General features: G+C 47.3%; 1 protein-coding gene across 1 annotated transcript; it reads left to right on the forward strand.

Annotated features, from left to right (window-relative positions):
* Nucleotides 1-952: 952 nt before the first annotated feature.
* Nucleotides 953-8,656, forward strand: LOC143172278 (ATP synthase F(1) complex subunit alpha, mitochondrial). The gene is made up of 12 exons (XM_076361507.1): nt 953-1,085; nt 2,124-2,202; nt 3,302-3,471; nt 4,286-4,459; nt 4,540-4,706; nt 4,853-5,001; nt 5,966-6,117; nt 6,241-6,465; nt 6,573-6,680; nt 7,241-7,385; nt 7,556-7,706; nt 8,444-8,656. Exons 1-12 carry the CDS (start codon nt 1,026-1,028, stop codon nt 8,523-8,525), a joined length of 1,662 nt encoding a protein of 553 aa, XP_076217622.1. The 5' UTR covers nt 953-1,025; the 3' UTR covers nt 8,526-8,656.
* Nucleotides 8,657-12,750: the final 4,094 nt, after the last annotated feature.

Genomic DNA, 12,750 nt, shown 5'->3' on the forward strand with positions numbered 1-12,750 from the left:
CGAGCCGCCGTGAACGCTTTTACCAAAGCGGATTTAAATGCTCCAAGCGTTTTGAAAGAATCTGCTTTTCCCCTGTACCCAGTGCTTTAAAGAAAATAGTCTTGAATCAGTAAAATAATTTGAGGGGACTTCGTTTTCTGATGAATTGTACGTTTCATACATATCATACGGCAAATTACAAATAAAGGCATATAAAGCCCTTCATGAAAGAGGCTTAAATCGTATTTTTAAGTTAAAGGGTAAAAATTAAAATTTGAACAGCTTGTATATCGCCGCTTACATAAATTCATATAAAAGCTGTGCTCCTTATTAGAAAATACGCCATAAAAACGCATCTTCTGAGCCAAATCTTCTAAACAATTACCAAGGAACCACCGTTATGGTTAATTATCATCCCTGATAATTGCTTTTGCAATTGATAATTGATACTGCTTTATTTTAGCAATAAAGCGCAAACGCACGAGGCTTAAACGGGTTATTTAAATCAACGTGGGTTTTTTTTTTCCCAGGCAGTTTTACCGCATTTGAAGCGACGGCTGAAATAACCAGCACGTCCCCAGCCCCCCGGCTGCCCCACGGCCTTCGCTCCCCGCCCCCCTGCGCCTCACACCGGCCCCTGCCCACCTCACGCCCCCCAGCCCCGCCGCCGCCGCCGCTCCCCTCCCCTTCCGCCCGCCGAGGGCCATTTCAAGGGCACCTGCCGCAACGGGGTGTTTTTCTGAAAGCCCCGTTTCGGCCTTTTTTTTTTTTTAAATTATTTTATATATATATATATATCTATCTATATATCCCCTCAACGCACAGAGGCGCAGGGAGGAGGAAGCCGCCAGGACGCCTGAGGTGGCCGGGAGCGACGGGGGAAGCACTTCCTGGCCGCGCCCCGCCCCGCGCCGTGGGCGTGGCCTCGCCGCCAAAAGGGGCGGAGCGTGCCGCCGCCATTTTGTGGAGAGAGCGCGGGGCCGGCAGCAGCCTCCCGTCTGCTTCTGTCTTCTCCGGAGGAGCCGCCGCCCGCCGCCGCCGCCGCCATGCTCTCCGCCCGCGTGGCTGCCGCCCTCGCCCGCTCCCTGCCGCGGCAGGCCGGCCTGGTGAGCGCGTCCTCTCCTCTCTGGAGCGGGCGGGGGCAGGGGAGGGACGGGCGCCGCCGCCGCCGCCATCTTGGGGGCCGCGGTGACATTGAGGGGCCGCGGCCTCCCGCTCTCGGGAGTCTGGGACGGGGTGTGTGTGTGGGGGGGGGCTCGCCTCAGCGCTGGGTGCCAGCGGGGCCCCAACTGAGGAGCGAGGGTGCCCTCACCCTGGGAGGGGGGGGTGGTCTAGGGGACGGCGTGTCCTTCCCCGGGGATGCGGATTGGCACTGTTGGGGTTCAGGTTAATGTTTGAAAGCTCCTAGATCCCAGTCAGGGTTCGGGATTTGAGCTGTGAGGCTTTGCCAGGTGGCATTTTTTTCCCCGTGTTTGTGGGGAGAACGAGGGTGGGAAGATCTGTCAGAATCTGTTCCTGGCCGGTGTCCCTTGTGAAGGTGAATGGAGGAGAGGCCTGCCCAGGCTTTCAGAGAAATAGAATTAACGCTGCATGGGACTGCACTGGGAGCTTTGCTTGGGATGTAGCATTATAATTTTTAAATGCATTCATTATCACAGATTTATTGTTTTTCGTTTCTGCTGTGGTATATGTTCTAGCTATACTTCAGAAATTCTGCAGTTAGATTTTTCTTACAAAGGCCAACCATTAGAGTGCACAATCTTATATTTCCCCCTTGTGCAGAACCATGAGGGGTGCACTGATTTCTTTACGCCCCAAGCTTTTGATGTTCAGTGTAAAGGTGGCAAATGAGAGGAGGTGTTGCTTTGCGAGCTGCTGCGGTGCTGGGCTGGTGACATCAGTGCAATGCAGAAAAATGCAGCGAGTAATTTAGAGCAATCTCCTTTACCATCTGTCCTTCCTTAGTGGTGCTGGACTTGGTTCCATAACTCCAAGTTGTGAATGGAGTGCTGTGGAGCGCAACTCAAAACTGAGACATGTTAAATGTATAAGCTCATGATCAAAAATTTCAGTGTGTTATCTCTTAACATTTTTTTTAAAGATTGAGGAAATCTCACTGTTACTGAATCAATTACTTATTTTAGATTGCCAGAAACACCCTGGGTGCAGCATTTGTTGCTACAAGAAACATCCATGCCTCCAAAACATGCTTTCAGAAAACTGGTGAGTCTGAGAAAGGTCTTCATATAAGAGTGCGGTTTAAGAACTTGCTCTATCAGATAAAAAGGAATTTGAATATGGAGGGGGGGTGTCAGCTGATAGAACACTTGAGGACATTTATGTACTGACAGTATTTAACAGTGAACTGTCTGTTGCACAGTCACATCCCGGAGATTTCACTTTAATAACTATTCAAATTATGCCCAAACCAAAGGAGTGGTCACATGTCAGTTGGCTTACACAGCTTATCTGCTTCACGAGGATTCAACTCAGTCTTCAACTCCTGCAGAATTATTTGAAAAAATGCCTCCAATTCCAGTTTCCTGTCTTGTTTGTAATGGTATGAAGGTATGGATGACTTTCCCAGGCCTGCCTGGGTTTGACCTTGTGTCCTTGAGTATAACTTTTTTGCTGCCAGCATCTTGGTGTTTAGAGGAGGCAGTGGCACTGCATAGCTGTATTTTTGGTAGTGATTCACGTACAATTTCTGAAGTGGTTTAGGATGATTAAAGGTATTATTAGGAAATCACAATTTCAGTGTTACTTACTGTTCCCTAGGTGAGGAAATGAAAAGTTGTTGGAGGTACCCTGCCAAACAAATTTGAGGAAGATGGAGAATACATTTTTGTAGCTTATATCGAACAACTTGCTCCTTAAATGTATTGAGTTCCTTTAAATATATTTGGATCTTTGATTACAAATCAGTTGACAGGGTGTTTTGATGCCTCCAGTCTAAGTAAATGCTCTGCAAGCGGAGCTAGTGTGTCTGTTCTTTCTGAGCTAAGGCTAATTATTTAATCTAATTGCTTTCTAGGGGGAGAGATTGCTAATAGTGTAGGACATAATGAAGGAAATTGATAACTAAACAGCCATCAGTGTTTTGATTGAAGCTGCTCATAATGATGAGTTGAAGCTGCTTTTATTGGCTGTGAATACAGAAGCTGTTATTTATCTTATGCACCCTACGTAAGGAAGAGTGTTACTTGCTAGACCTCGTGGCACACCTGAGAAAGAATACCTTGGCTTGTGAATTCAAGACAAGCTTACTGAATTCATACTGTGCCTTAATGTGCTAAATCTGGTTTGAAATGTCTCTTTCCAGGTACTGCTGAGGTATCCTCTATTCTTGAGGAACGTATTTTGGGAGCTGACACCTCTGCTGAACTTGAAGAGACTGGCCGTGTGCTCTCAATTGGTGATGGTATTGCCCGTGTGTACGGCCTAAGAAATGTCCAAGCAGAAGAAATGGTTGAATTCTCTTCTGGACTGAAGGTAAGCTTTCACTAAAGCAGTTTGTTTAGCCTAGAAATATAAAGACTATTTTTTTTAAGGAGAACATAAGGCTATGCTTGGAGGTACCCATATGGACTCTTTACAGACTTCATTAAAACTTTAATACATAGTAACTATTAGAAATGATACTACAAAAGCAAATATTCTTTGAATTTGTAACACTTTGCTTTCAGTATCAGTATCTGGTTCTTGGCCAACATTTGAGCTTTATTTGTCTTCATCTGGGAAGTATAAGAACTAATCTGGCATTGGGTTTTGTTTTCTTTGGTTTCAGGCTGGTTTTTCTGTGTACTGTTGAATAATAGCCTCTCTGCTCCAATACAGTGTGCAGTTTGCTGACTACTTAGAGTCTACTCGACTAGAGTTAAAAAGCTGTCTGACTGTTCCGAGCATACTGCAACAGCTCTTCCAGTGTTTTTAATGGCCTAACTCGCCTTAGGCAGAGAAAAAGCCAGTGCTTTTCCCTTGTCCAGTTCCTAGGCAAGACAGAAATGTTGTATTTGAACCCTGCTTATCCTTTCTGCTCTTTTTAGAGAGAGAAATGACTGAATGCTAGACTGCTGCAAGTATAGTTATGTAGTAAGCTGAAGGCTTAGGCAGGTTCTCTAACCAGTATGGAAGAATATACACGCATTGTACATAAAAGCAGAACATTGACTGTTGTTACAAATCAGATTGAGGTAGATTATGTTGGATATTCTACACTGTAGAGTAATCACATCGGTATTAAACTGTCAAAATTTTCGTAAATGTCGGTATGGGTTTTATCAGGATAATGTGATCTTTGTCGTAGGGTATGTCCTTGAATTTGGAGCCCGACAATGTTGGTGTTGTCGTGTTTGGTAATGACAGACTGATCAAGGAAGGGGATGTCGTGAAGAGGACTGGTGCCATTGTGGATGTTCCAGTTGGGGAAGAGCTGCTGGGCCGTGTTGTAGATGCCCTGGGCAATCCAATTGATGGGAAGGTAAGTATAACTAGGTGTTTACTACTTCTGCTTGTATTTATGTGGTACAGACTGCAGCAGGTTTTTTCCTCTCTTCTAAGGGTCCTATTACATCTAAGATACGTAGAAGAGTTGGCTTAAAGGCCCCTGGGATCATTCCCAGAATCTCTGTGCGTGAACCTATGCAGACTGGTATTAAGGCTGTGGACAGCTTGGTGCCAATTGGTCGTGGCCAGCGTGAGCTGATCATTGGTGACAGGCAGACCGGGTAAGTTAAATGGCCAAGCTAAAAGTGTTTCCTTAAACAGAGTCTCAAGTACAGTGTGCGCTGATGTACAAAGCCGAACACAGAACTGTGTATAGAGGTTGGGAGAACTGTAGGCAGCTGAACTTACCAACCTCTGTGTTACACAGGAAAACTTCCATTGCAATTGACACAATAATCAACCAGAAACGATTTAATGATGGAACAGATGAGAAAAAGAAGCTGTACTGTATCTATGTTGCAATTGGCCAGAAGAGATCTACTGTTGCTCAGCTGGTGAAGAGGCTCACTGATGCAGGTACAGATTTTTGAAGACGGTTGAGCCTGGCAACTAGTGACATCCTGTTCTCCTTATAATGCTGACTACTACTATGACCTCTCCTAGCTGCAAGTATAGACAGAATTCTTATTAAATGAGTGAACTATTTGCTTTTGTGGACAAGAAATCTTTCTAGGTATCTGGGGAAAAAAAACTCCTTTTTGCTACATCACATTAGAAGACTGGTATAAGGCCCCAAAACTGCTGAATTGCTTCTGGAAAAGTCAGCCTGTGGTGTTTTGTTTGAGGTTTTTTTTTTTTCAGCAGAGTTGAGAGCTTCCTTTTGGCAGTCAGGCCTGATGACAAGCTATGGCCTACAAGTATTTATGGACTTGGCATTTGTTTCGCATGTATGCAAGTCAGTGTGACTGGCAGTTGCAAGTTTAGTGGAGAGACTTCACTGCCCAAGTGTAAGGGATTAAACGACAGCATCTTTTCAGTAACAGTGATCTTGTTACATATGCAACCTTGGTCAACAGAGCTGGCAAGAGATCAGGCACTTTACCTCTTGCCTGCTGATCAAGCGGAGTCATGCCTAGCAGAAACACCACACACGCACCCATTTTGATGACAATAATTTGTTTGGGACTACGAAACAAAGGGTAGTAGTGCCTTGCAGCAGCCAGGAAACCATGGACTTTTAGGCTGAGTTACTCCTAGAGCCAAAATGTGTCTTAGTGAAAGTTTAAACTTCATTTTAAATGGGAAAGAAGTCTGCAAGTGTTAGACATTGCAGACTTGCTCTTGAACTTGCTCTTGAAACTTCTTGAGTTAGTTGAGCTAACGGACGTGTTAATCTAGTACAGTGTTCTTTCCTGTAACAATGTAGTGATGCTGCCTGGGCTTGCTTCAGCAACTAGTACTTCACATGAGTGTTGTATTTGCTGATTACGGGCATGATGAGGTAATATACTCAGTGGCTTGTGTCTCTAATTCTTTCCAGATGCCATGAAGTACACTATTGTGGTGTCTGCTACAGCATCCGATGCAGCACCCCTTCAGTATCTGGCTCCCTATTCAGGCTGCTCCATGGGGGAATACTTCAGAGACAATGGAAAACACGCGTTAATCATCTATGATGACTTATCCAAACAGGTCAGGAAACATTTGTTTATAGGCCTCATAGTCTAGCAGTGGTGTTTGTAGCTGTAAGATCACCTCAGGTTTAAAGTTTTAAATGAGCTACTGAAGTCTGAGAGCTTTCTTTATACCGCACAGGCTGTTGCCTATCGTCAGATGTCTCTGCTGCTGCGTCGTCCACCTGGTCGTGAAGCCTACCCAGGCGATGTGTTCTACCTGCACTCTCGCCTGCTGGAGAGAGCAGCCAAAATGAATGATTCCTTTGGAGGTGGCTCTCTGACCGCCTTGCCTGTCATTGAAACTCAGGCTGGTGATGTGTCTGCTTACATTCCAACCAATGTCATCTCCATCACTGATGGACAGGTAGGACATCTTCTTCACGTGCCAGTACTTCTGTGTAACTTACTGGCAGGTCTCTGAGGAGGCTTCCAGGCTTCTGACCAAGATAATAAGCCAATTTTCTCCTACAGATCTTCTTGGAAACTGAGTTGTTCTACAAAGGCATCCGTCCAGCCATCAATGTTGGTCTGTCAGTGTCCCGTGTAGGTTCTGCTGCTCAGACCAGGGCTATGAAGCAGGTAAGCATGAAACTGCTGCTCCTCCTCTCACTAGAGACGAGTAGTGTGTAGGCTTTCCAACCCATTTCACTCTAAAGAATTGTGAATAGGGAGGGAATAAAGCTTTGGATTCCTTAGCGTTATGAAATTATAGAAGAACAAACTTTGGGGATCTCTTTGATATTTCCATTGCCTGCTGAGAGAGGGGGGAGAAAGGAAAATAGTGTCTGCATAAAGATGTAGGACTAAGCTTCAGTATGCTGAACTGGGTACTGATCTAACTAGAAATACAGAATGCTGTCTTTAACCCCACACTTCTCTTAATCCAGATATGGAATTAGAGAGGTTTGATATCAGCTGTGCCAATTTTAGGGAGGAATAGTGTGCTTATGTTAAAAGGCCAAGCAGATGATGGGATTTTTAGAAATGCCTATAATCATCTCTCAGAATCTTGAGATTCACTTGACTGGTATGCAAGGCAAAGCTGACTTGTGACAACTGTCAGCTGAAGATAATCTGCAAACTACTAGACTCGTTTGACAAGTGGCCAAACTCAGTCTGAGGTGTATCTTGTGTTGTAGGTGGCAGGTACCATGAAGCTGGAATTGGCTCAGTATCGTGAAGTAGCTGCCTTTGCTCAGTTTGGGTCTGATCTGGATGCCGCCACGCAACAGCTGCTGAACCGTGGTGTGCGTCTGACAGAGCTTCTCAAACAAGGACAGTATGGTGAGCGTCTTGGGCGTAACAAGCCTGCATTTCCCCTTAGTCTCTTGTGCTAACAAGGCTGGTCTTTGTGGCAGCATTAAGATATTCTGTGGACATGGTAAATGTAGATTTAATACCAGTGTCTCCCGATGTAAGAGTTACCAAAGGCGTGAATGCTTTCTTTTCTGCAGTTCCCATGGCTATTGAGGAACAGGTTGCAGTCATCTATGCTGGTGTAAGAGGTCACTTGGACAAGCTGGAGCCCAGCAAAATCACTAAATTTGAGAGTGCTTTCCTAGCTCACGTACTGAGCCAGCACCAGGCCCTCCTCTCCACGATCAGGTATGATGATTTATCTTGCTTCATCCCAAGGGTATTGACTTGATGGCTGGAGCGCAGGTAATGGTCACTGAACTGTTAATTTAGTGTATCCTAGAACATCAGGCCTTAAGCTGCCTGTACCAGAACTGGAGGTTAAATCAGCCTTCCTACTGTCCTTGCACTTTCCAGAGCTCAGCTTCTTGTCTCCAGTCTTTACTTAGGAAATCCAGCTGATGCTTAAAATGAACCTAGTTGAATACCCTGCCTAATCTGATATTGAAATCGCTTAATCTAGTCAGTTCCCATACTTTTGGTAGCTTTAAGCTATTACAGTACTGTGGATTAAGTGCTGCTCACTGCCTTCCCTGCCACTGAGTGCGGACTGTTGGGGATTGAGTATTTCCATAGCCCTGTCCTGTAAACTGGCCCTAGCTTGTTTTGTCATGAGTCAAATCACGTGCCTTCCCTCTCTGAGGCATAGCTCTATAGAAAGTAGAGCCTTGTTGAACTACGTACAGCTATTTTGAAAGTATTTGTTGACAAACCTTAGTTCTTAAACGGGACTAACTTTCTGAGGAGAAGGGATGTGACGTTTGTTTCAGTGATATAGCTTCATGCATCAAACAGAAATGCGTTAATTCATCTGCTAATTCTGTTAGAAATTGGAAGGTTCATTGTAAAGTTTTTCTTTGCCTTGGTCAGGGATTGACCATGATGTCTATTCCTGCGTCAGAAGTTTAACTAAAGTCTTTCAACAGGACCGAAGGAAAGATCTCTGACCAGACAGAAGCGAAGTTGAAGGAAATTGTCACAAGTTTCCTGGCTACTTTTGAGGCATAAACTCTTTAACTGTTCGAACAGACCAGGCTGTTGTCGTGATCCCGTGCTCCAGCTCCATCAAAGACTTAAAAGTATGTGCGACTTGAATGTACAGATCTCAATGAGAATAAAAGTTTCCATGTAAAAAGGCATGTATATTCTGTTCTAAATTACTGCCTTTCTGGCTGGCTACTTGAGCAACACATGCCTTGAAAACCACAGAGTTAAACTCCCCCGGACACACGCTGAACTCTGAAAAATCAGGAGCCATCTTAACTGTTGGGGGGATCAAACTCCCCTTAGAAGAACGAGTGGGGGTAGCAGTTGGATTCTGTGGCTAAGGCTGCGGTTCCCATCGAGACAGAGCTGAGGGTCGCTCTTGCAGTTTTTATCCTTTTTGCTAGACAGCTGATCTCGGAGAAAGGCATACAACTGGGGAAGCAGTTTACACTGTCTTGTCACGGGTGGTAACTAGCTGGACCTCAGAGTACTCTTTAACAGTCTGATACTGTGACAGAGTATTTCTTAGAATTGCTGCGTGAGGTACAAGATTTGCCAGTGTTAGAACTTCTATCTGGGATGTGGGGAAGTTCAGTTTAAAGTCGCTCCACTTCGTGTGGTGTATTCAACTTTGCCTGGTATGCTGGAACTTGGTCCTTAATCCTCGGGGAGCCTCTGCTCCGCAGTTAGCTGTGATCAGGACTTCTGCTGAGGCTGTTCACTCCGTCCCCAGTTAAATTCCTTCACAGGAGCATCCTGCCTCCAAGTTCAAACCTGCTGTGTTACAAGCAGCTGGAAACATTTCATCTAATCCTTTCACGCAGTTCCAGGCTAACAGGCTTCTCTGTTAATGCCTTGAGTACTTAGAGAGTGTGAGCTCTTGCTTCTGCAGCACAGGAAAAAATAAACACTTTTTTTTTTTTTAGTCCAGAAGTGGCAGACACCTTTCTGGGAAGAGCTGGCATGTTCGAACGGTGCTGTGCACCTGGAGGAGGGCTTCCTGTGGAGTTCCTCTTGTCTTTCACTATCTTGTTTCTTCTTCACGCAGCTCCAGGTGGCTGGGAGGCTTCACAGGCATGGGAATACGGCGGCGGAGCCTTTTTGCTCTGGCTGCCCTACATCACGTGTCCCTTCCAGCACAGCTTTTACACCTTGCTACTCTGTTCTTGCACAGTGACCGAACCCCGGTTACTTGTTGGCGTCGCCATGTCATGTTTTACTTACGTGCTGCTGTAGTTAGAAGGCACCAAGCTCAGGAGTGTCTTAGTCCAAAATTGCAGAGAGATGTATTTGTTTCTGGTAACGGATAAATATTCCAAAGTTCTGATTTCTGCCCTGTTGCTGCTGTGACATAGGAAGGTGATAATTTCCTCATTAAAGCACCATGCGGTAAATAAGTCCGGTCAGGCAAAAGGGGGGAGGGGCTGGTTTTGAGGGATCAGTCGCAAGTCCCAAAAAGTGCTGTGGGTTGCTCTGGCCGCGGGGTGGTGCTGGAAAGCAGAGAAACAGCGAGTGGCTGGTGATGGTGTGGATCTGTGGTGAGAGTTTTCTGTTGGCTCTTCTGTTGTGAGCATGCATGGGGTCATCCCACTAAATCAGCTGAAGAGCTGATCCAGAAAATCACAGAAAGATCCCAGAAACATGCTGTTTCAGCACGGTGTCCTGTGACATGTAGCTGCCAGCGCGGTGGTAACACCTGCCCTCTGTGCAGGTGACGCCAAAGCTGTGATGTGTGGCTGTTGCTGCAGAGCTGATGATGACAGTTGTGTATGCTGCCCTGAGCTGCTGTGCCTTGATCCACGCTGCACTGTCCTGCTCGTTTTGGGTCTCAAACCCACTTGGGCTTACAGAGTAGCTTCATGGAATCACAGAATGGTTTGGGTTGGAAGGGACCTCTAAAGGCCATCTAGTCCAAGCCCCCTGCCGTGGGCAGGGACATCTTCAACTAGATCAGGTCGCTCAGAGCCCTGTCCAGCCTGGCCTGGAATGTTTCCAGGGATGGGGCATCCACCCCCTCTCTGGGCAACCTGGGCCAGTGTTTCACCACTGTCAGTGTAAAACATTTTCTTCCTTATATCTAGTCTAAATCTACCCCCCTTTAGTTTAAAGCCATTCCCCCTTGTCCTACCCCGCTACAGGCCCTGCTAAAAAGTCTGTCCCCATCTTCTTTATAAGCCCCCTTTAAGTACTGATAGGCTGCAATAAGGTCTCCCCGGAGCCTTCTCTTCTCCAGGCTGGACAACCCCAACTCTCTCAGCCTGTCCTCAGAGCAGAGGTGTTCCATCCCCCTGATCATTTTTGTGGCCTCCTCTGGACCCGCTCCAACAGGTCCGTGTCTTTCTTATGCTGAGGACCCCAGAGCTGGATGCAGTGCTCCAGGTGGGGTCTCGCCAGAGCAGAGTAGAGGGGCAGAATCCCCTCCCTCGACCTGCTGGCCACGCTGCTTTGGATGCAGCCCAGGATACAATCGGCCTGGGCTGCTAGGTATCCGGTCCACCCATCAAGTCCATACCTCTCCAGTTTAGAGAGAAGGATGTTGTGGGGGACCGTGTCCAAGGCCTTACAGAGGTCCAGACAGACGACAGCTGCAGCCCTTCCCGTGTCCACTGCTGTAGTCACTCCATCATAGAAGGCCACTAGGTTGGTCAGGCAGGACTTGCCCTTGGTGAAGCCATGCTGGGTGTCACCAATCACTTCCTTATTTTCCATGTGCCTTAGTATAGCTTCTAGGAGGATCTGTTCCATCATCTTCCCAGGCACAGGGGTGAGACTGACTGGCCTGTAGTTCCCCGGGTCTTCCTTTTTCCCTTTTTAAAAATGGGGGTTATGGTTCCCCTTTTCCAGTCAGTGGGAACTTCACCAGACTGCCATGACTTCTCAAATACGATGGATAGTGGTTTAGCAACTTCATCCGCCAGTTCCCTCAGGACCCACGGATGGATCTCATCGGGTCCCATGGACTTCTGCACCTTCAGGTTCCTTAGATGGTCTCGAACCTGATGTTCTCCCACAGTGGGTGGCTCTTCATTCTCCCAGACCCTACCTTTGCCTTCAGCGACTTGGGTGGTGAGGCTCAAGCACTTGCTGGTGAAGACTGAGGCAAAAAAGTCATTGAGTACCTCAGCCTTCTCCATGTCCAGGTAACCAGGTCTCCCGTTTCCTTCCGGAGAGGGCCCGCATTTTCCCTTGTCTTCCTTTTATCCCCAACGCACCTATAGAATCTTTTCTTGTTGCCCTTGATGTCCCTGGCCAGATTTAATTCTATCAGGGCTTTGGCTTTCCTAACCTGATCCCTGGCTGCTCGGACAATTTCTCTGTGTTCCTCCCAGGCTACCTGTCCTTGCTTCCACCCTCTGTAGGCTTCCTTTTTGTGTTGGAGTTTGTCCAGGAGCTCCTTGTTCACCCATGCAGGCCTCCTGGCGTTTTTGCCTGACTCTCTCTTTGTTGGGATGCATCGCTCCTGAGCTTGGAGGAGGTGATCCTTGAATATTACCCAGCTTTCTTGGGCCCCTCTTCCCTCCAGGGCTTTGTCCCATGGTGCTCTGCCAAGCAGATCCCTCAAGAGGCCAAAGTCTGCTCTCCTGAAGTCCAGGGCAGTGAGCTTGCTGTGCGCCCTCCTCGGTGCCCTAAGGATCTTGAACTCCACCATTTCGTGGTCACTGCAGCCCAGGCTGAGCTGAGCTTCACATTCCCCACCAGCCCCTCCTTGTTGGTGAGAATAAGGTCCAGCACAGCACCTCTCCTCATTGGCTCCTCCACCACTTGGAGAAGGAAGTTTTCATCGACGCATTCCAGGAACCTCCCGGATTGCTTATGCCCTGACGTGTTGTCCCTCCAACAGATGTCGGGATGGTTGAAGTCCCCCATGAGGACCAGGGCTTGTGAGCGTGAGGCTGCTCCTAGCTGTCTGTAGAGGGCCTCATCCACTCAGTCTTCCTGGTCAGGTGGCCTGTAGCAGACCCCCACCGTAATGTCACCTGTCCCTTCCCTCCCTTTAATCCTGACCCATAAGCTCTCGGTCGGCTCCTCATCCATCCCCAGGCAGAGCTCCATGCACTCCAGCTGGTCTTTGACATAGAGGGCAACACCCCCTCCTCATCTCCCCTGCCTGTCCTTCCTCAAGAGCCTGTATCCCTCCATCCCAACACTCCAATCATAGGAGCCGTCCCACCACGTCTCCGTGATGCCAATAAGGTCGTAGCCCTGCAGGCGTGCGCACGTCTCTAACTCCTCTTGTTTATTCCCC

This window comes from Aptenodytes patagonicus, chromosome W, assembly GCF_965638725.1.
Source record: "Aptenodytes patagonicus chromosome W, bAptPat1.pri.cur, whole genome shotgun sequence".
NCBI lineage: Eukaryota > Metazoa > Chordata > Aves > Sphenisciformes > Spheniscidae > Aptenodytes > Aptenodytes patagonicus.

Excerpts from the sequence above, each read along its gene's own strand:
- LOC143172278 (XM_076361507.1), top strand. The coding sequence starts at position 1,026 with ATGCTCTCCGCCCGCGTGGCTGCCGCCCTCGCCCGCTCCCTGCCGCGG. Across the intron at positions 4,707-4,852 it reads ATTGGTGACAGGCAGACCGG|GAAAACTTCCATTGCAATTG; the intron begins GTAAGTTAAATG and ends TGTGTTACACAG. Across the intron at positions 6,118-6,240 it reads ATGATGACTTATCCAAACAG|GCTGTTGCCTATCGTCAGAT; the intron begins GTCAGGAAACAT and ends TATACCGCACAG.